At 52.0% G+C, this 22,507-nt stretch overlaps 2 protein-coding genes across 6 annotated transcripts in view; one reads left to right on the forward strand and one right to left on the reverse strand.

The window, feature by feature from the left end:
* The window catches only part of TMEM266 (transmembrane protein 266), a 109,741-nt gene that overhangs the window by 31,309 nt on the left and 55,925 nt on the right, over positions 1-22,507 (forward strand).
* LOC121484026 lies at positions 968-6,909 on the reverse strand. Of its 5 annotated transcripts, none has more exons than XR_005985917.1 (2): positions 6,847-6,909; positions 968-1,788 (listed from the first exon to the last, which is right to left on the reverse strand). XR_005985917.1 is itself a non-coding variant. In XM_041742623.1 (2 exons), the coding sequence occupies exon 1, from the start codon at positions 3,515-3,517 to the stop codon at positions 2,372-2,374; it is 1,146 nt and encodes a 381-aa protein (XP_041598557.1). In that variant the 5' UTR covers positions 3,518-3,532; the 3' UTR covers positions 968-1,788; positions 2,274-2,371. The 5 variants fall into 5 exon arrangements, 1 of the variants encoding a protein (XP_041598557.1); XR_005985916.1 differs by having other exon boundaries at positions 6,840-6,900; XR_005985915.1 differs by lacking the exon at positions 6,847-6,909 and adding an exon at positions 5,474-5,533.

The raw sequence follows: 22,507 nt of genomic DNA on the forward strand, positions 1-22,507 counted from the left end.
GGATGAGCTGCCTCAGGGTTAGGCCTTGTCCCACTCGCGGGGGGGGGGGGGGGGGGGGGGGGGGGGGCGGTGTTCCTCATTCCCTCCTCTTTGTTTGGACTGATTTTAACCTTAAAATCTTAGGGAACTTTTATTTCTTCAGTTTGAAGGGCCCGATATTGTTGAGTTAGTACCAGAGCTTGGGTAATGGACAATCTGTCTCGGATGAACTGGAGCAGCCGGTTGAGGATGCAGGGGCCGAAAGTTAGCAGCAGGAGCAGGATAACTAGAGGGCCCATAATGGTAGAGATTAGGGTGGTCATCCAGGGAGACCGGTTAAACCAGCCTTCAAACCAACCCTGCTGGGCCTCTCGGTCCCTTTGTCTTTTACTTAGTCTATCTCTGAGTTTGGCCATGGAGTCCCTAATGACTCCAGAGTGGTCTGCATAGAAACAGCATTCTTCTCCCAGGGCCGCACACAGTCCTCCCTCTTTTAGGAATAATAAATCCAAGCCTCTTCTGTTTTGAAGTACTACTTCTGAAAGTGAGGTGAGGGACTGTTCTAACTTAGAAACGGACTGCTCCAGTGTCCAAAGATCCTCATCTACAGCGGCTTGGAGTTCTAAATAACGTTGTGAGCCCTGGATCAGGGCGGCTGCACCAGTGCTCACCCCAGTTGCGACCCCTAGTCCCAGCATAACGGCTAAGGTTAGGGAAACAGGCTCGCGCCGAAAACGGGTGGGATGTCTGTCATATTGATTTTCTAGAGTTTCGGCGGGGTGATAAAACACCCTGGGCATGATCTGCACCATGACACAGAAGTCGTTTGAGTTATTTAGAATCTCAGCCGATACACAGGGAGTGAGGCCTTTGTTGCATGCCCACCAAGTTCCCGGGTGGGGCACCAGGTAAGAGTCAGTCCCTAAAATCAGGGCGGCAATATTGCAGAGTTCCTGGTAACCCGGGTGAGTATAGTTAGCCTTGACGGTGATGTAATCCCAGGAGGAGGAGGGCCTCCCATCCTGTGTCTTCCATAGTCTCGCACCCCCAATTTATACAATAGAAGTATTCCCCCCCCCTCCACAGGTGGGATTTAGCCTGCAATCTCTGTGGTACTCGGGACAGACATAGAAGGGGAGGGTGCGTAACATGGCCCTCCTTAGGCGTCCCACATCCTCCCCAGGGGTCTAATCCTTTTCGTCCGGGGGGGCTTTAGAGGTGTCGGAATACCTCTCTAGGCCCCATGGGCTGGGGGCCCCTATGGTTAATTTACATAAGTCAGGATATAGGTTGGGCCACCAGGTTCCCATGGGAGTAGTTTTTGTTATTGACCTGACCTTGTCCCCCCCAGACGTTAATACCTGCCAGGTTAACTTTTTTTGGGGGCATGACGGTTACCTTTGGTGGGGGTGAAAAGCGCTAGGAGTGGTAGGAATATAACAATTGTCATTGAACAATTTTTGAAAGTCTTATCTTGAATGGGTTTTGGGTGCGGTGGAGCTTTCATTGGAGTGGCTCGCCTGGTCCGTCCTGGCTGGCATCAGCGGTGCTCATTGATGGGGCGCACTTGACGTGTGAGGCATGGACCCAAGCAGCAACACCGTCTACTTTTAGGGCGGTTGGGGTGGTTAGTAGTACGATGTACGGGCCCTTCCAGCGGGACTCAAGGGTCCTGGACTGATGTCTCCTGACGTGGACGGAGTCACCGATCTGGAACGGGTGTGGGTCGGTTGCATCTCCGGGGTGGTAGACAGCTGCCAGGGGTCTCCAGATCTGGTGCTGGATAATCTGGAGCGCCTTTAGCCTGTCCTGTAGACCGGGAGTGTTAGCAAGAGGGTCAATAGCAGAATCTAGTAAGTCCGTTACTGGTGGGGGAGTTCCATAGAGAATCTCATAAGGAGTTAGTCCATGACATGTGGGAGTGTTCCGGACTCGGAACAGGACCAAGGGGAGGAGTTGGACCCAGTCTCTAGTGCCAGTCTCCAATGTCAATTTAGTTAGGGTCTCTTTAATTGTTCTATTCATTCTTTCTACCTGCCCTGAGCTCTGGGGTCTGTATGCACAATGTAATTTCCAATTTATCCCCAGTAATCTGGCCACCAACTGACTTACCTGGGAGACGAAGGCAGGGCCGTTATCCGACCCTATTACCTTGGGCAGTCCAAACCGGGGGAAAATTTCTTCTAAGATTTTCTTGACAACCACCTGGGCAGTTTCTTGTTTGGTGGGGAAGGCTTCTGTCCATCCTGAAAAGGTATCTATAAACACTAGAAGGTACTTGTTACCATATTTACCTGGCTTGATTTCAGTGAAGTCTACTTCCCAATTAGTTCCGGGTCTGTCTCCCCTTATTCTAGTTCCCTCAGGCATCTTGAGGTGTTTGGCATTTACCTTAGCACAGGGTACACAAGCGCCGGTTACCTGTTGGATCAGGGAGGGGAGTTTGGGAATGTAATAGGTCTGATCCTCTCTCTGGAGGAGTGTTTTTAATTTTTTTGTGTCCGAGGTGAGTCCACCGGTGGAGGTGAGTTACCAGTTCTTTGGCCCTTTGCTGAGGTAGGACAGTCTTTCCTTGGTGTTTCCAGACCTTCATTTGTTCATCATATTCTGCCCCTATTTGCTGGACAATATCCAGGTCGCTGTCTGAGTATTCGAGAGAGAGTTGCCCTGGTGTCTGGACAGCCTCTGGTACTTGTAGGGAGAGGGCCTGTGGGCCTAGAGCAGCGGCCCGTGCTGTTTCATCGGCCATCCTGTTCCCCTCAGCTACTGGGTCGCTGCCTCGCTGATGCCCAGGACAGTAAATTATACTTAATTTTCTCGGCAGAAAAAGGGAATGGAGAAGTTCTTGTATTTCTTCCCTGTTCTTGATGTTTTTTCCTGCAGAGGTCAGGAGACCCCTTCTTCGGTATACTTCTCCATGAACATGGGCAGTTGCAAAAGCGTACCTACTATCAGTATAAATGTTGACCTTCTTGTCCTTAGCCTTTTTTAGGGCCTGAGTTAGGGCTATGAGCTCCGCCCTTTGAACCGAAGTTCCAGGCTTTAGGGCACCGGCCCAGATGACAGTTTTCCCATCTACCACCGCCGCCCCGGCTTTGCGCTCACCATTTCGTAGAAAGCTGCTTCCATCAGTGTACCAGGTTGCTTCAGCATCTGGCAAAGGCTGGTCCGTCAAGTCCCCTCTGGTGCCATGTACCTCAGCCAGGATCTGGTGGCAGTCATGCATTACCAGGGACGGGGACTCGGTTTCCGGAAGCAAGGTGGCTGGATTTAGGGATGTAACCGTTTCAAACCGTATCCACTCGGAATTCAGTAGCATGGCCTGATAATGGGTCACCCGAGCGTTTGAGAGCCATCGATCAGGGGGCTGGCGGATAACTGTCTCTATGGTGTGGGGGGCCACCACCGTGAGGGGTTGGCCAAAAGTCAACTTGTCTGAGTCTTTAACCAGGACTGCCACAGCCGCTATAATTCGGAGACATGGGGGCCATCCTGCAGCCACGCTGTCTAATTTTTTTGAAAAGTATGCCACGGGCATTTTTCAGGGTCCCAGTTTCTGAGTTAGGACCCCTGTGGCTATTCCTCGGCATTCATCAGCATATAGCGCAAATGGCTTGGTTACATCTGGGAGGCTCAGGGCAGGGGCAGTCAATAAGGCCCTTTTTATTTTGTCAAAAGCCAATTGTTGCTCCTTTCCCCAGTGGTAGGGGGTGTTGGATTTCGTGAGAGGATATAGGGGAGCCGCCAGCTCTGCAAACCCGGGTATCCAGAGGCGGCAGAACCCGGCACTGCCAAGGAACTCTCGTAGTCCTCTGGCATTAGTGGGTGCTGGGATCAGGGCTACAGCCTTTTTGCGGCCCTCCGTCAGCCACCTCTGGCCTCCTTCCAGGAGATATCCCAGATAGGTCACTCGTCTCTGGCCTATTTGGGCCTTTTTGGCAGAGGCCCTATACCCCAGTCCTCCCAGTCTCTCGAGCAGGGCCCCCGTACCTTTTACACAATCCTGTTCTGTCTTAGCCGCTAGGAGCAAATCATCCACGTACTGCAGGAGGATGAGGTCCGGATGGCCAACTTGGAAGTCTGCCAAGTCCTGATGCAAGGCTTCGTGGAACAAGGTGGGGGAGTTTTTGAATCCCTGTGGCAGCCTTGTCCAAGTGAGTTGTCCTGAGAATCCCATCTCAGGATCTTTCCATTCAAAAGCAAAAGTAGGCTGGCTTTGAGAGCTTAATCTTATGCAAAAGAATGCATCTTTTAGATCCAAAACGTATACCAGACATGGCTCGGGGGCAAGGTGCTGAGTAAGTTGTAGGGATTCGGCACCGTGGGGTGTATGTCCTCTGCCCTTCGGTTAACTTCCCGTAAATCTTGTACCTGGCCGGTAATCTCCTGTGCCGGGTTTTTTTTTTACAGGCAACAGAGGAGTGTTCCAGGGCGACTGACAAGGTATTAAGATGCCCAATTGTAATAGTCTCTGTATATGTGGCCGAATGCCCTCTTTGGCCTCTTTGCTCATTGAATATTGCCGGATCGATATGGGGGTGGCCGAGGATTTTAGGTTTATAATTATGGGTGGCTGATTAACAGCTAGCCCCATTCCGGCCGTTTCCACCCAGGCCTGAGGGTAGTTAGTGAGCCATTCAGAATTTAGGGGCTGCATGGACAGTGGAGAGTCCTCGTGCAGCCGGTGTTCATCCTCTGGGCGCAAGGTCAATACCTGGAGGGGCTGCCCTTCTGCGCCAGTAATGGTGGCCCCTTTCTGATGAAAATAGATCTGAGCCCCTACTTTTGAAAGAAGGTCTTTGCCTAGGAGGGGGTAGGGGCAGTCTGGGACCAGTAGGAAGGAATGTGTTACTTGCCCAGTGCTCAGGTGGACCTTCCATTCGGTTGTCCATCGATATAACTTGCCTCAGTTGCTCCCTGAACCCAAGACGTTTCAGAGCTCAAGGGTCCTTTTGCCTCAGTTAAAACTGAATGTTGAGCTCCCGTATCAACCAAGAAGGTCACTGGCTGGCCCTTCTTTGGACAATCTTTAACCCAATGTCCTTTTTCCTTGCAGTAGGCACACTGGTCTCGTTCAACCTGTGGTTTTCTTTTGTCTCCCAGGTCCTTACTCTGTCCTGACTTACTCTGCCCTGAGCCCTGTACTATGGTGGCCAGTATCCCAGTCAGTTCTTTATTGCGTTTCTTTTATCTCTTTTATTCCCTCATTCCTCTTGCTCTTTACGGATCCTTTCCTCCCTTTCCTCTGGGGTGTCTTTCTCTCTCTTTCTTTCTTTCTTTTTCTCTGTCTCTCTTTCTCTTTCTTCTTTCACTTTCACTTTCTCTCTTTAAGTATACATACGGTAGCCCTCTATTAATCTTTCCAGAAAACCTGCCGGCGCCTCATCTTTTCCCTGCACTATAGCACGTACCTTTGCCAAATTGGTGGGGCGACGCCCTGCCCCTCTGAGACCCGCTAGGAGTACCTGGCGATAGAGACGGAGCCGCTCCCTACCAGCAGCCGTGTCGTAGTCCCAGGTCGGGCGAACCAAGGGGAAAACATCCTCGATTTCGTTAGGCAGCTGGGTCGGCCTCCCATCCGCCCCCGGGATGCTTTTCCGTGCTTCAAGGTAGACGCGCTGTCTCCTCCGTGGTGAGGAGAGTCTGCAGGAGCTGTTGGCAGGCATCCCAGGTCGGCTGGTGGGTCAACAGAATTGACTCAATTAACTCGGTTAGCGCCTGGGGGTCTCGGGAGAAAGTGGGGTTATGAGTTTTCCAGTTGTAAAGGTCAGAGGCAGAGAACGGCCAGGATTGCATCTGGCCGCCCACTGATCGGAGGGGAAGTGCCCGGGAGGTCCGGACGTCTTCCGACTCCCCCCCGCGCTCTCCTCGAAAGCGGAGGCGACTGGCGAGCGGGGGTGAAGCGAGGGGTCGCCTCTTTACCCCAGTAGAGTCGGGGTCGGGGCTGAGGGAGCGGAGGGAGAGGTAGGGCAGGGAATAAGGGGAGTGATGCAGGGAGGGGGTGGGGGTCTCGGCCCGATCCCCCCTGAGAAGGGGTGAAGCATTTTATCCAGGGGGGTGGGTTTTTAGCGAGATCTTCCCAAACTATGATGTACGGCACCTGATCGAGGTGCCCATTGGGTCCTGGCTGAAAGACCAGGGCCTTCACCTGCAAGATAACACCAATGTTAAAAGTTCCGTCCCTGGGCCACCCGACGTTGAGAGTCGGCCACTCTGAGGAGCAGAAGGTGACCCATTTTTGTCTTCTGACTTCGACCGAAAGGTTGTGTGCCCGGCCGGCGACTTCTTTCCAGTGATCTAGAGTGAGGCTTAAAGGGGTGGTTACAGTCTGTCCCATGGGTGTAGAGAAGAGGTGAGCGGTGAGGAAGAGGACAGAGAGAAAGACACAGAACAGACAGACGCACACAGATGACAGGACCGGCACGGCGGATTCAGATGGGAGCGGTCGCGAACAACGACCCTCCCTGAAGAGGAGGGAGTGCCGGGCTCCCTCCCTCTTCCAGACCACTCCGGAGTCCGACTCCAGAGCAGGACCAGAAAGACACAGAACAAACAGACACACACGAATGTCAGGACTGGCGCGGCAGATTCAGATGGGAGCGGTCGCGAACAACGACCGTCCCCGAAGAGGAGGGAGTGCCGGGGCTCCGTTCCCCTTCCAGACCACTCCGGAGTCCGACTCTGGAGGGGAACCAGGGGTCTCAGGGCACGTCTGCCTCCCCCGCTGGTCCAAATACAGAGTACAGCGTCCTGCAGGCACAATACAGACCCGGCACAGACCCGGCCAGTCAGACAGACGGACGAGACAGATATGACATTTAGCGAGAGACAGATATGACATTTAGCGAGCTCGGTCTTACCTCCTACCTGTTTTAGGACTGAGCCTGGGGGCGTCTCGGATCCCGGACGAGCCCCCAAATGTTGGACCCTGGCTCACGGGTGCCAACGCGTCCCGGTGGACGCCCCAGAGACTCAGACCCCAGACAGGCAGATGCAACAAGCAAGAGGGTTTATTGGACGTTTGCGCAAACGGGCTCTCCGAGGTGGCAGAGCCCCGATTAGCAATTACAGGCATCTTTTAAAGGCAAAAAACCGTGGGAGTAGCATAGCATTCGGGTTATGACATGATTGATTTCTTTGAAGGTCAACACGACCATGTTCAGGGACTTTCCCAGTCAGGGCGAGGGAGGGATAGTTTTCTTATCTCGGAAAAACAGAATGTTTTTGTTACTTGAATTCATGGGAGGCGCCTGGATGAGCTGCCTCAGGGTTAGGCCTTGTCCCACTCGTGGGGGGGGGGGGGGGGTTCTTCAGGACCACTGTGTTGAAGCAGGAGGGGAATTTCTAGAGAAAGGATAATGTAAGATAATCTCACATTCGGACAAGTAAAGACTCAATAAGTTTCCTTTCCACACAATTTTATTGAGAAAATTACTTGAGGACATGCTCCAGCAAAAATAAAAGGGATGAAACAAAGTAGCAGACATGGGACAGGAGAGCATGAAATGTAGCCAAGCCAGAATGACAGTCCTGCAGCAGCTCCACAGAGTGATGTGTCCCAAATTGACCGTTTAACAGGAAAATTAGCTATCTGGTTGCAGTTACCATGGGATAAAGAGAACATATATCTCTACTTCCTGTAAGAAAAAAAAATGCAATGAGAAACTTCTGAAGGATAAAGAAAAACCTATGGAAGGAGTCTAGAGCAAATATGAAGCAAATCGAAATATAGCATGATTTTGAGCAATTGGAGTATTAAAAAAGAAAAGAAAAGAAAAGAAAAAAAGAAAAGAAAAGAAAAGAAAAGAAAAGAAAAGAAAAGAAAAGAAAAGAAAGAATATATACTTTCATATACTTGAACATTGCCATCCAGCAATCTGGGTTTAATGAAATCTGCCATGATTTATTCACACTGCCTGATTCTATAGAATATATAGTCGATGGAAGCACAAACATACATGCCGCTTATTGGTCTTTTGAAGTTTCAAATTCAATTTATGAGCAATCTGCAAAGCATGCAAAGCTTCCCATAGCTTCAGAACAGAATCTAAAGTATTTAAACCTTGACGTGTTAAAAAAAAAAAAAAAGTATTGGTACAGCCGACCAAAGTTGGCTTGTTGGGAAGGATGTGAACGATATGGGAGCTGCTGTTTACGGAATCCCGGTCACGCCCCAGTCCCCATCCTAAGGCTTTTTGTAGGTTATTGAATCCATACCAATGCCACCTCTTCCAGGTAGGTGCTATTTTAATGCACATTTTCCAGATAAGGACACTTAAGTGCGGGGGAGGGTGTGTGTGGGTTGACCTGCCCAAATTCGGGCAGCTACAAAGCAGAAGTGCCGAGGTTGGTACCCGCAGCTCTGCCCAGGGCCTGCGTCTGCCTCCCATGGCTCTGCCTCCCTGGGAGCGGCAGACGGAAGTGCCCCGGTGCCAGGGCCTCACCACACATCCCGAGGGGCACGGTGTGCCAACCCACGCTGAGGCAACAGGCAGGATGTGGAGGTGTATTCTTTAAAATAACCTGGGGTGAAATAAATAAATAAATAAATAAATAAATAAATAAATAAATAAATAAATAAATAAAATAATAAAATAAATAAAATAAAATAAAATAATAACCTGGGGTGGTTGCCTCTGTAGATTAGGACTAGGGTGGGAGGCCAGTGGGAAAACCTTGACTTTCTGTCATTTTATATACCTTTGAACCATTTGAATTGTTCTTGCTTATGTGTGTGAGTTGCTTTCATCATTTAAAAATCCTACCCCTAGGACGCCCGGGTGGCTCAGTGGTTGGGTGTCTGTCTTCGGCCTAGGGCGTGATCCTGGAGACTCGGGATCGAGTCCCACATCGGGCTCCCTGCATGGAGCCTGCTTCTCCCTCTGCCTGTGTCTCTGCCTCTTTCTAAGTGAATAAAATCTTGAAAAAAAATAAAAATAAAAATAAAAATCCTACCCCTATTTCGAGGCCATATGAGTTTCCCCGTAAAGCATCCCAAACTCTTTCATTATAAATGGCCTCTCCATCCTCTGAGCTCCCACGGGGCTTTGTCCCTTCCCTCTTTAGAACCTACTACGAGGCTTTGCTACAGTTGCCTCTGAAAATGTCTTGAGGACAGCCTCTCTGTCATACGTCACTGGCTTATTTCCACAGCCTTGGCACCGTGCCCTGCCCATGGTATGTGCTCAATAAATGTTGAATAAACTGGATATTCGGATGTTGGATAAACAAGCAGAGTGGTTTCTGCTGATGCCAGACTGTGTCTGTCCCCTTGAACTCAGGGAACTTGGGACATGTAGCTGACGCATGTCCACGTGTCCGTCGTCGTTTGCTGCCAGGGAAACGGGATGGGAAGAGAGGAGAGTGCGGGGTGGACACCGTCCCGTCCCTCCAGAAAGACCCAAATCACAGAACAACAGTGGTGACGCAGACCTAGACCACTAAGTTCAGCCCTATCATTATACAGAGAAGGAAACTGAGGCCAGGGAGTGGGAAGGACTTGAAAACCCACAACTAAATTGCAATAACTGTATCGGCTTAGAGTCTTAGGTTGTTGTTGTTGTGGGTTTGTTTGGTTTTTTTTCTAATTACCAAAGCAATACATGTTCAGCGCTTAGCTTGGAGTTTTTTCCCCCTATAATCTTCCTGCATTTTTATCTGAACATGGTTTTGAGCTTCTATTTTTCCTTTAGTGGCCATACTTTGGATGCAATGCTGCAAGCTGGCGCAGGTTCTTTTTTGGACGTCCGTGACTAACGTGCGGGTGGCTAGCTAGGCGGGGGGGTTAGTGGCTTTCCCGGGACGGCGTGGCTGGGTGGCTGGTGGCTGCTCGTTGGGAGACTTAGCAAAGTGCCTCGCTGAGGGATGCCCCGCAGTGGAGCGCCTGCTGCAAAAGCCCTTCAGAGGTGCCATGACAACTGTGTTGCGGCCTCTAATTTCCAGCGTCTGTCCGTGCAAGGATCAGGGTGAGGCCCCTGCAGGGGCCGCAGAGGTTAAGGTCCTGGGAAGAAGCCCCTCCCCAGGCTGAGGCAGTGCAGCCTGTGCCCCGGGCCTGGTCCAAAAGCGGGGCCAAGACAGGTGGGCCCAGGGGGCACTGTTGACCCAGGCGGCCCCACGCTGGGGACAGATGCAGCGGACAGACCACATTCTAGTCCCGGCTCAGGCGCAGACTCCTGAGGTGACCGTGGGCAGGTCCCCACCCCCTGAGCGTCGTTTTCTCCACCTAAGAAGCCAAATGGTCAGACCGGTCCCCGATGACGTCCAGCGGCTCCTCCGGCGTGCAGTTGCCCAGCGCATCTGCGCAGTAGCTCCTTCGCATCCTGGAGAGGCAGGTCCTGCTGCTCGGGGAGGTGGCCTCACCGCCCCCGGAGGAGACCGCCCTTGTGCACCTGTTCACTGCCCCGGACTCTGCTCACCTGCGGCCGCCGGCGGGAGGGGAGCATCCGGGGGCAGGTGCCCCCCCACCCCGTCCCCAGCAGCTGCCCACCGCGGTGGCACAGACGGCGGACGGCGGGGCCGGACCATCCTCACCCTCTGCAGATGCAGACTCGGGAACTACCTGGCCACTGGCACAGCAAACACCCGGCTGCCGGGGTGCCGGCTGGTTCGTTTGGAGGGACACGTGGCTCTTGATCCGGGGCTGTGAGTTCAAGGCCCACATGGGCTGAGATTATAGGAAGGAAGGGAAAGAGAAAGACTTTTTAAAAAAATGTATTTATTTATTCATTAGAGACATAGAGAGAGAGAGAGAGAGAGAGAGAGAGAGAGAGAGAGGCACAGACAGGCCGAGGGAGAAGCAGGCTCCACACAGAGAGCCCGACGCGGGACTCGATCCCGGGACCTCGGGGTCACACCCTGGGCCAAAGGCAGATGCTCAACCGCTGAGCCCCCCGGCGGCCCAGAAAGAAAGCCTGGAGGCAAAACAAAGGTCCAGCCTCTTGAAATGGAAGCAGGGAGGTGCCTTCCTCCCTCTGCCTGAGGACGGGGCTGTTGGGACATCAGCAGTACCCGGAGGATGAAGAAACCACCTGGGCAGGGGCACAAGGTGAGTGGGCGGCCTGCAGTGACCCCCACCTGTGTCTACACCCTGGCATCGCGTCCCTTGCCTCTCCGTGAGCCACCTGCCCCTTAGCCTCTTCACCTTCCCAGCTCCTCCACTTAAAATTCATTCATTCAGCAAATGCTCCCTGAGCATCCCCTGTTCTGGGTGCTGGGGATTCAGTAGTAAATGAGCACACACCCCGCTGCCGGGGAGCTCTCCCTTCTAATGGAGGAGATACTTAATCAGTAACCATCTCTACTGCACAGAGGGCGGGACGTACCGTGAAGACGGGTAAAGCAGACAGGAGAGGAATGTGGGCAGAGTGTGCTCTTGAAGGAGTGTGCTCCCCATGGTCAGGGATACCTTGCCAATGAGTTGGCGGCCGAGCAGGCCTGATGTGAGGGGACAAGCCATGGGACACCTGAGGCACGAGCGCCCCCCGCTCAGGAAAGGCCCAGAGGTGGGAATGTGCTTGCGGTGTTGGAAGAACCAAGTCGGTGTGGCCTGGGGGGTGGAAGCGGGAGGCAGCAGGAGGCAGAGTATAGAGCCTCCAACGCCATCGGCCCCAGGCTGCGATGGAAAGGCCCGGAAGGCAGTGAGCAGGGAGGGCCGCGTCTGCTGTGTGGAGGGCAGGTGGGGGGCAGAGGAGGCAGGTGGAGGGCAGGGGGAGGCAGGTGGGGGGCAGGGGAGGTGGAGGGCAGGGGGAGGCAGGTAGGGGGCAGGTGGAGGCAGGGAGAGGCAGGTAGGGGGCAGGGGGAGGACAGGGCTGCAGCTGCTGTGTGGAGGGCAGGTCGGGGGCAGGTGGAGGCAGGTGGAGGCAGGGGGAGGGGAAGTGGAGGTCAGGTAGAGGCAGGTGGGAGGCAGTTGGGGGGCAGGTGGAGGCAGGGGGAGGCAGGTGGGGGGCAGGGGGAGGGGAGGTGGAGGCAGGGGGAGGACAGGGCTGCGGCTGCTGTGTGGAGGGCAGGTGGGGGGCAGGTGGAGGCAGGTGGAGGCAGGTGGGGGACAGGGGCAGCCCAGCGGAGCGAGGACCAGCGCTCGGTCCAGGATGGGAGAGGTGATGGGAAGTCAGGGGTGTGCCTGGAGGGCAGAGCTGGGTGTGGGCCTGTAGGGGGTCTAGGACGACTCTAAGGCTTTTTGGCCTGAGCAGCTGGAAGGATGGAAGGGTCAATATCCCAGAAGAGAAAGGCGGAGGTGGGGCAGGTGAGACGTGAGGGGGATGGAGAGGTCTGGGATGCAGTCGGGCCCACGAGTCTGGAATTAAGGCAAGTGCTTGAGGATGAAGATGTATTTGTGGGTCACTGGCGAGTCGACCTGCCCTGTCCGACCTAGAAGCCACCAGCATGGAGTCACACGATCCACATTACGAGTGGCGAGACGTGGCCGGGGCCGCGACAGAGGACAGCAGACAGTACGCTGCCGTTGTCACAGGAAGTGCCGTTGACCGGGCTTACAGGCCTCAAGATTGGGTGAAATTCCCAGAGGCATGGACCCCAAAGAGTGCATTTATTAGATGGGGAGAGCAGTCTGCAAATCCAGGAGGGAGCGGATTCCCACCTACGAGGATGGAAAGTGTGCCGGGGGGCGGGGGGGGGGGGGTTCACCAGGTGCCCAGGAGGCTGAGGCCTGAGAAGTAGCGGGGGAGGGGGGGGTTTGCTAAGGAGGGCGTTGATGAACTCAGCGAGAGCCGTTTTTGAGGAAGTGGAGGGAAAGTGAAGTAGATTTAAAAGAGAATGAGAAGGACGGAATTAGAGGCCGCACACCTGCACATATTTTCAAATGAATGTGCTGGGAAGGAACCAAAAAAAGTATTCAGGAGAGGCCAGCGGTGGTAAGGGATGTTTTTAGGACGGGAGGCATGGGGAGGGGGCTGGTGAGGAGAGAGGAAAAGGCGTCAAGCAGTCACCTGGGAAAGAGGGCGATGGGATTAGGGCTGGAAGTGGGGTTGCTGGGCCGCCCCAAGCATCTGCTAGGAGCCTTTTGTTCTTGGCGGACCCAGCTCTTAGGGTTAACCCTGTTGGCCTCTGTGTGGTCGCAGGTGCAGTTGTTCCTTCTTGGAGGGTCCTCTCCACTCCCTACGGGCTCACCTTCCCAATGAACCCATGGTCCTACAAAGCAGGGCCTGGGAATCCCCTCCGGCACCTCTCTCCCGTACTTCTCAGCCCTCTCCTAGAACCCGATCATGTCACCTTGTCACTATTTGCTTGCAAATAGGGCGCCTGGGAATCCCCTCCGGCACCCCTCTCCCGTTCTTCTCAGCCCTCTCCTAGAACCCGATCATGTCACCTTGTCACTATTTGCTTGCAGGACTGTTGCTCTAAGGCTGGGGTCAGCAGACACTTGCTGTAAAAGACCAGGGAGGAAACATTCTAGGCTTCACGGGCCATACGGTGCCCGTGGCACACCCATGTGCCACTGTGGCACAAAGGCAGCCGGACGGCACATAGGAAAGTAAGCCCGGCCACGGTCTAATAAAATTCCATTTACAAAAACAGTCAGTGGCTGGATTTGGCCCACAGGCCTTCGTTTACAACCCCTGCTCAAGGAGACGCGTCCCCATTATCCCTATAGCCAAGGTGCGGACAGCACAGATGCTTCTCACGTATTTGTCAGCAGCTGGTCTTGCTGGTCACACCAGGGAGGCATGAGCCCTGGGTGCTCAGGGAGATCGAGGTGGCCTCACCCGAGCTGAGCATCCACCCGTCTAAACACTCAGGCCCGGCCCAGTGGGACCAGCCTCTTGACCACAGGCCCTCTGTGTCTGCCTGTATTTATACTGACCCTGTGTCGCCCCCCTGCCCCGAACCCCCACAGGTGAGAATAATCATCAGGGACCTGCCGTGTACAGGGCACGATGGGACAATTAGAAACCCTCCCATTACCGAAGCACAGTCTGTGCATCCCCCTGCCGGGCCATGCCGCACCCAGAGTGACCTCCCCCTTAAAGCTTTCCTTGACCACCCCAACCCATGTGACTCCCCCCTTCTTTCCCCTTCTTCATAGGGCTGCAGTTCTCCCCCAGGGGGGTTCCCTGTGGTTGTGATTCTCCTGACCGCAGCGTAAACTAGCAAGGACGGTGGAGCCCACTTTTGTCTCTTCGAGGTCACCCTGTGCAAAGTATCAGCCATGTATGTGACTTAAAATTTCTAGGAGCACAGTTAGAAACGTAAAAGAGAAACTGATGGGACTGATTTTAACATATTTTATTTAACCAGTAATATCTAGAATATTATTTCAACCGGTAATATAAATAATTAGTTTACTCGTAGTTGGTTTTCAACGTCTAGCGTACCCTTTCCTAGCGACATGTGACCAGAGGCCCGCGCCCTGGAGTCTGCAGCTCACGCGGGGTGCATGGAGAATGTCTGAGGGACCTGCGCTGCGTCCTCCTGCTGAAGCAGGGCTAGTCCTCGTGGCAGCCTGTTACCCCCATTTCCTAGGTGAGGAAACTGAGACTGAAGAGGTTGCCTGTGCCCAGCTGGTATGCTGCAAAGCTCAAGTTTGAACCTAGGTCGGAGTCCAAAGCCCTTCTTTAAAATAGAATATTTGAGCTGGAAGTTTTTTTTTTTTTAAAGATTTATTTATTTATTTATGATAGACATAGAGAGAGAGAGAGGCAGAGACACAGGAGGAGGGAGAAGCAGGCTCCATGCCAGGAGCCCGATGCGGGACTTGATCCCGGGTCTCCAGTGTCATGCCCTGGGCCAAAGGCAGGTGCCAAACCGCTGAGCCACCCAGGGATCCCTGAGCTGGAAGTTTCTTTAAAAGACTCTTCAAATCCGGGGATCCCTGGGTGGCGCAGCGGTTTGGGGCCTGCCTTTGGCCCAGGGCGTGATCCTGGAGACCCGGGATCGAGTCCCATGTCGGGCTCCTGGTACATGGAGCCTGCTTCTCCCTCTGCCTGTGTCTCTGCCTCTCTCTCTCTCTCTCTCTCTCTCTCTCTCTGTGACTATCATAAATGAATAAAAAAAAGACTCTTCAAATCCCTTAAAAGAGGAGAGTTAAGGAGGAAGGGCCCCTGGGTGGTGCAGTCAGTTAAATCTCCAATCCTTGGTTTCAGCTCAGGTCATGATCTCAGGGTCCTGGGATCGAGCCTCACCTTGGGCTCCATGCTCGGCGTGGAGTCATCTTGAGATTCTCTCTCTCCTTCTACCTTTGCCTCTCCTGCTCCTCTCTCTCTCTCTCTCTCTCTCTCTCTCTCTCTCTCAAATAAATAAATAAAATCTTAAAAAAAAAAAGGAAGTCGAGACTAGAACCTGCATTGCTAGTTTCCACTGCGTAACTCCTGTTTCGTGTCCTTCTGTTGTGGAAGTGATCAGCCCAAAGAAACCAAAGTCCTCTGCTGGCCCAGCCAGTCGCCACCTTCCCAGGCAACTCCCAGCAGCCGCCCTCCTGGCACAGTCAGAAAATGAAACAGATTGAGAAGCTTAGAACCGAAAGGGAATGTAAAGATCATGCATCCCAACACTTTTCAAACTGTGGTGTCCTACGGATCTCCTGGGAAGCTTAAGATACGGATCTCTGATTCATCAGGTCTGGGACAAGGTGAGAATCTGCATTCCTCATAAGCCCTCAGGTGGTACCAACGCTGCGCCTGGTCCAGGGATCACATGCTGGGAGGAACAGATCTAATCCATCCCGATATGTAGAGGCCTTTGCTGTAGGCGAGGAAGCTATAAGGGGGACGGATCACAATTAAAATCGCAAGACGAGTCTCCGTCCGAGACAGTAACTCTACTGACCGGCTGTATTCGCTACCTGCCGAATTCTGGGGCACTCACCGCAGATTCTCTCTGTTAACATCCTCCTCCAAGTAGACTGTTGGAAGCAAGACTATGTCTTAGTCTTCTGTGTGTCTCCCTCGGAGTCCCACCTGAGGGCCACCAGAGCTGCGGGAAGCACATTTACCTGGGGCTGGGCCAGCCCGGGAGGGTCTTTGCACCAGGGGCTCCTGGGAGCAGAGGCAGAGTGGGGTAGACCCCAAGCTGGAACTAAAAGATCTCATCAGGTAGCAGACCTGAAGGGCAAGGGGAGGATGGGGGTGGGAAAGCTGTAGTGTGGGAGTGGCAGTGAGTCCCTCGGGTCACGTTGAGTCATCCTGCACTCAGTCCATGGGTGAGAGAGAAGGCCGTGGGCTCCTGTCCTTATGTGGGCCCAGGGCGGGTGGCAGAGACAGTGAGGCTGCTTTGCAAGCAAGGAGCCGTGCCCAGCACCGAATTCCTCCAAGGGCTCTAACATTTGTTGAACAAATGCACGAATGAAGGTCAAAAAAGACACGGCAGTAATAATTAAACGAATTGAAAGACTCCACTTGCTTAACAGTGATTACACACTTCCTGGCACACTTCAGAAGTGGCAATATCAAGTTTTTCTATTTTGATTTGAAAATCAGTTACTCATTTGAAGCCAGTGAGTTGAGCACACACACAGAGCCAAGCATAAGCCCACAGGCCTGGGTGCCAAACAGACTTGCCCAGTAAATGCTGGAGGTCTCAGATGGCCCAGTGTGTCTGTCGGCTGTGGTGCTTATCTTCCCAAAGGTAAAAAAAAAAAAAAAAAAAAAAAACATAATGAAAAGATAAGCCGCAAACTCCCCACTGTCCTCAAGAAGCAAGATATTGCAAAACACATATCTGATAGAGGGCTTGTGTTCAAATTATACAATTTGAAAGACGATTATATAAAGATTGTCTTTTTTTTTAACGAAGTACTTTTTAAAAATTTTTTTTTATTTATTTATGATAGAGAGAGAGAGAGAGGCAGAGACATAGGCAGAGGGAGAAACAGGCTCCATGCACCAGGAGCCCGACGTGGGATTCGATCCCAGGTCTCCAGGATTGCACCCTGGGCCAAAGGCAGGCGCTAAACCGCTGTGCCACCCAGGGATCCCCTAAAGATTGTCTTAATAATTATAATAATAATCATACAAATTATTGTCTTAAAAATGCAATAATAAGAAAACAACCCAATTAAAAAGTGGGCAAATATCTCACCAAAGGAGTCACACAGATGTCAAATAAGCATATGAGAAGACGCTATGGAAAAAAAAAAAAAACTGCTACACGTCATAATGTCATGAAGAAATCACAAAATAATGAGACACCACTACACACCTAAGAGAATGGAAAAATCCCAGAAAACTGACAACACCAAACCGGGGTGAGGATGCAGAGCAGCAGGAATTCTCACTCTTTGCCTGTGGGAATGCAGAATGGTATAGTCCGCTGCTTTGCAACCCAGTGTGACAGTTTCACACAAAACTGAACACACCCTTCCCAGATCCGGCCGGATAGTCACCCAAAGCTGGAGTCCACACAAAAAAGTCCACACAAATGTCTCTAACAGTTTTAGTCATGATTGCTGAAAACTGGAAGAAACCAAGGTGCTCCATGGGTGAATGGATTAGCAAACTGTAGCACATGCAGACTATGAAGTTTAAACAGCAATTAAAAGACATGAGCTACCTGGCCATGGAAAGACAGGGAACAAGTTTAAATGCACATTGCTGGGGCACCTGGGTGGCTCAGAGATTGAGCATCTGCCTTTGGCTCAGGTTGTGACCCCGGGGTCCTGGGATCGAGTCCCACGTCAGGCTCCCTGCATGGAGCTTGCTTCTCCCTCTGCCTGTGTCTCTGCCTCTCTCTCTGTGTCTCTCATGAATAAATAAATAAAATATTTAAAAAATAAAATAAATGCACATTGCTAAGGGAAAGGAGCCAATTTGAAAAGGCTACGTGCTGCATGATTGCACCTGAACATTCTAGAACAGGCCAAACTATAGACACAGTAAAAAGATCAGTAAAGATATCAGATATTTAGGGGGATGGAACAGAGGGGATTTGGGGGCTGTGAAACTATCCTGTAGGATACATGACGTCATGAATCTGTCAAAACCCACAGAATGTAAAACACCGTGAACCCTAACATAGACTGCGAGGTTCATGACACCTCGGTATTGGTTCATCACCATAAACACAGCATGTTCATGAGGCTGAAACCATGGCGGGGGGGGCACGTGGGAACGCTGTACTTTCTGCTCAATTTCCCTGTAAGCCGAAGACTGCTCTGAAATAATAGTCTATTAATTTTTTTAACGTGCTCCTGAATTCTGGAGGAAGGTCAGCTGCTGGATAACAGCTCAGCTGAGTTTCCCCTAGGTACAAAAAGGGCCTTGCAAGCTCTCCGCGGGTGACAGCTGCGCAGGAAGCCTCAGCACTGCATTGACACGCTTGACACGCGGACAACGGTCCCCGGGTTTGAAGGACCATTGAGGAGTAGTTCTAGAACACGGGAAGCACACTCGTGGGGCTAGCCAAGAGCCCCGTGTTTTTTGTTTTTTTTTTTTGTCTTTACAGGAGCCACTGACTAGACCTGGCGCATAGACATGTGCCCGAGAGATGTTTTTTGTTTTAATTTGCTGCCTGTGAACCGTGACCTTGAAGGAGCTGCTGGCTAGAGCGCGGCCCGCGGGCGTCCACCGGGAGCAGGCCCGTGCTGGGGCCGCGGGAGAACCAGAGCTCGGCCCCACCGTCCTCAAGTGGGAGCAGTGACTAGGGGTCTAGGCGAGGTTGGGGGTCGCCGGGTGAGACCGGGGCTCGTGAAGAAGAGCGAACCCGAAGGGAGGGCGGAGGACAGAGCCGTGGCTTCTCCCACTGGACTCCTAGAGTCCCTCACGTACATTTTTTAAATAGTAGATTTAGCTCATTATGAAAGAAAAGTAGACAACATAGAAACATCAACAGCTAACAGTGGTCTCACTACCCAGAAATAATGACTCTTACCAGCCCAGCATCTGTCCCTTCAGACTGCCTTACAGATAAGCCACACGTTGGGTTTCTTACATTGGGCATCGTTTTATTTATTTTATTTTTTTGACTTTTTTTATTATTATTTATGATAGAGAGACAGAGAGAGAGAGAGAGAGAGAGGCAGAAATATAAGCAGAGGGAGAAGCAGGCTCCATGCAGGGATCCTGACACGGGACTCGATCCCAGGACTCCAGGACCACACCCTGGGCCAAAGGTGGCACTAAACCGCTGAGCCACCCGGGCTGCCCTGGGCATAGTTTTAAAACCTGCTTTTTCTAATTTATGGTGGACATGTTTCCCTGTCAGTCACTATATCTACATGTTTGTTGCCAGTGGTTTTTGTTTTCATTTTACCAGTTTTTAAAATTAAGAAGTACACGCAGAACATGAAATTTACCATCATTTGGCATTCAGTACAATTACCCCGCCGTGCAACCATTACTGTTTGGTTCTAGAATATTTCATAAGCCGAAAGGAAACCCCGTACCCATCAAGCAGTCACTCGCCATTCTTCTGTCCCTCCAGCCCCTGGCAACCACTAATTTGCTTTCTTTTTCTATTTATTTATTTATTTATTTATTTATTTATTTATTTATTTATTTTTACTAATTTGATTTCTAAAGCAAATAATAATTTGCTAATAAAGCCACTAATAAACAGAGATTTATCTGTTCTGGATATTTCCTATAAATGGAATCATACACTACATGGCCTTTTGTAGCTGGCTTTCACTTAGCAGAATGTTTTCAAGTTCTAGCGTATCTAGATTTTTATTTTTTAATGGAAATGTCCATTTTTAAAAATAAAAGATGCTTATGAACAAAAAGCACTGAGACTTGAGAACTCTCCCCAAGAATACTGCTTCCCTGTCGCCCCAGGTCTAACTGGCAGCAGTAATTGGGAAGTAATTGGGAATACAGCTCCCCGGACCTCTTAGGTGAGTGGCAGTTGATAGGAAATGATCTGTTTATGCCCTTATCCAGCATATTCTGTTGTCTCCCCTTCTCATCACCCGTCGTGAATGTTGGAAGATGCCTCAGATTCTCTAACCACTCTAGGATTTAGGACAGGCACATTTTCCAGATGTGGAAACAGTGCATCTAGATCAAAGCTGCAATCTCTCATCCAGTCGCCAGAGCTGGACCCGCAACACAGGCTCACCTGCAGACCAGCCTCCTCCCGGGCTGCTCTCCGAAGGCCCCCGGGTCTTGCCTACGGGACCGGGGCGGGGGGTGTCGCACGCACCCTCCCCTGGACATGCTGCCCAGCTTCTCGGGGCTGCTCCCAGCCCCCGCTTTGGCACTATGCCCCTGGGCAGCCTTCCTAGGTGGCTTCTAGGCCGACATGCCCATAGGAGACCTATAACAATAGAGGGTACTTTCCATACCTGTGACCATCCCATGTCCTTTGAATGGCCTTTCCAGATTTGGGGAAAACCCCAAATTAAGCCCACCATTCGAGGTAGTAGCCTCCCTCGGAGCCAGGAGGCAGCTGTATGAGCCGTCTCTGCCAGAGATGGGGCTGGGAGCCCGAGGATTGGACAGCAGGACAGGATGTTTGGGTGGTGCCATGGCATCAGGGATACCTGGGAGCAGCACCAGGGGCAGGTCGGTGATCCCGACCACGTAGTTTCGACGCTTGCTCTCTGGCCTAGCCAGGATTAAGTATCCTTTAAAAATCCAATAAATAAATAAATAAATAAATAAATATCTGTGCTCTGCTTAAACCATCGAGTTTAATTTTCGCTAAGAACCTTGGTGCCACCTCGTTGCTTACCTGGTGGTGGAGGACAGGCTGCTCCCATCACTGCCCTTGTCCTCACCTGCCCATCTCCCACTGCCTCAGCCACCCTGGGAGTCTGGCATGAATTTTTCTAGCCTTCCCTGCTACAGGCTGTTGGGAGCTCATACTGGACCAGCTTGACCATCTGTTAGTATGTTCCCAATTGATGGTCTGGCATCTTTAGAAAATGTGAGCATCTACCATGTTTGTCCTTAACTTTAGGGCATCTATCTACGGAACTCCAGGACCATAGGAAAGTCCCATTCATTCCCCACTCTGTCACATACATATTTTCTGCGTATTTTTCATAAATGGGGATTATCATGTATATTATTTTATAACCCACTTTTCTTATTTAATGTTATTAGTTTAATGCCATTAATGTTAATGGCAAACAACTTTCTGTATTAGTTTTCATTGGTTTCCAGAGTTCATCCATTTATGTATTTTTTTAAAGATTATTTATTTATTTATTTATTTATTTATTTATTTATGATAGACATAGGGAGAGAGAAAGAGGAACAGAGACACAGGCAGAGGGAGAAGCAGGCTCCATGCTGGGAGCCCGACACGGGACTTGATCCCAGGACTTCAGGATCACACCCTGGGCCGAAGGCCGGCGCTAAACTGCTGAGCCACCCAGGGATCCCCTAGAGTTCATCCATTAAAAAAAAAAAAAAAAAGAGCCATTTTGTTGAGTGTATAATTTGCAAACAATAAAAAGCACTCGTCTTGAATGCACCCTGCGACCAAAATCAAAGTCTGGAATGTCTCCATTATCCCGAGGTCCCTCGCATGCCTCATGCCTCGGTGAGCGGCCCCTCCCCGCGCTCAGCTCCAGGCCACATCCATCATTTTCAGGATTTTGTTTATTTAACCAGGCTCCTCGTGACACACGTTTACATTTCAGCTTCTGGTTTTCCTGATTCCTGTATCAAATATCTTGGGAGCGTCTGCTACATGCGGGGACTTACGTAGGCAAGTGTGTATATTTCGTAGCTTATGCCCCCACAGCCAATCTCCTGCAAGTGCAGCTGCTGGGCTGAGACGTGCGTGTTGGGATGATTGTACCTATTACTGCGTGGCCCTTCAGCAACTTGCAGACTTGACCATCCTGTCAAAACTGCACGCGAATGGCCTTTGCACCTGCTCCGTCACCATTCCTGGAAGGTGGACAGGGGACACCCTCGGTCCCTGGTGCTGCCGCTCCCCGCGAGGAGCCCCTCTGGAGGAGGACCCTCAAGGGTGGCCCGGGCCTGCGGGGACGCCCAAGCGGGGCGACAGCATTGAGGACCTGGGCCCGAGGAACACTGCGGGACAGCCGAGGCCCGCTCAGCCGGGGACACTGGCCCATAAGGAGGAGATTGCACGGCCCTGGGTGGCGTCCCTGAGAGGCCTCCTGGCCCCCGACGGCGTCCGTCACCCTTCCGGGAGACCCGGGGTGGCTGGTCGTGATCCTCGGGCTCCCTCCGGGTGCGATCGCCCCTTCGCCCCTTCGCCCCTTCGGGACTCGGGCGTCTGAGCTCCCTCTCCCTCCCCTTTGCTCTTCCAGGCATTCAGGGGCAGAGGCGTGACCGTGCAAGGCGCTCTGGGCTCCTTCTTCCCCAGACAGCCCGACCCTTAGCTTCCATTCATGTTTGTCCTCTTATGGCTTAAATGTTCCGCATTAACAGTAACGCCCCGGCCCCGTCTTCGGGGCTCGCGCTCGGCTAACAGTTCCGGGTGGCGAGACCCGCAGGGCCTCGGAGTCGGTGCAGGGACGCAGCGTGGCACTGTGCAGCCTTTTCCATCGATGAGCTCTGGTGCCGCTGACTGCGTTCCTTCCTTCCTTCCGTCCTTCTGTCCTTCCTTCCTTCCTTCCGTCCTTCCGTCCTTCCTTCCTTCCGTCCTTCCTTCCTTC

The sequence above is a fragment of the Vulpes lagopus genome, chromosome 2 (genome assembly GCF_018345385.1).
Source record: "Vulpes lagopus strain Blue_001 chromosome 2, ASM1834538v1, whole genome shotgun sequence".
NCBI lineage: Eukaryota > Metazoa > Chordata > Mammalia > Carnivora > Canidae > Vulpes > Vulpes lagopus.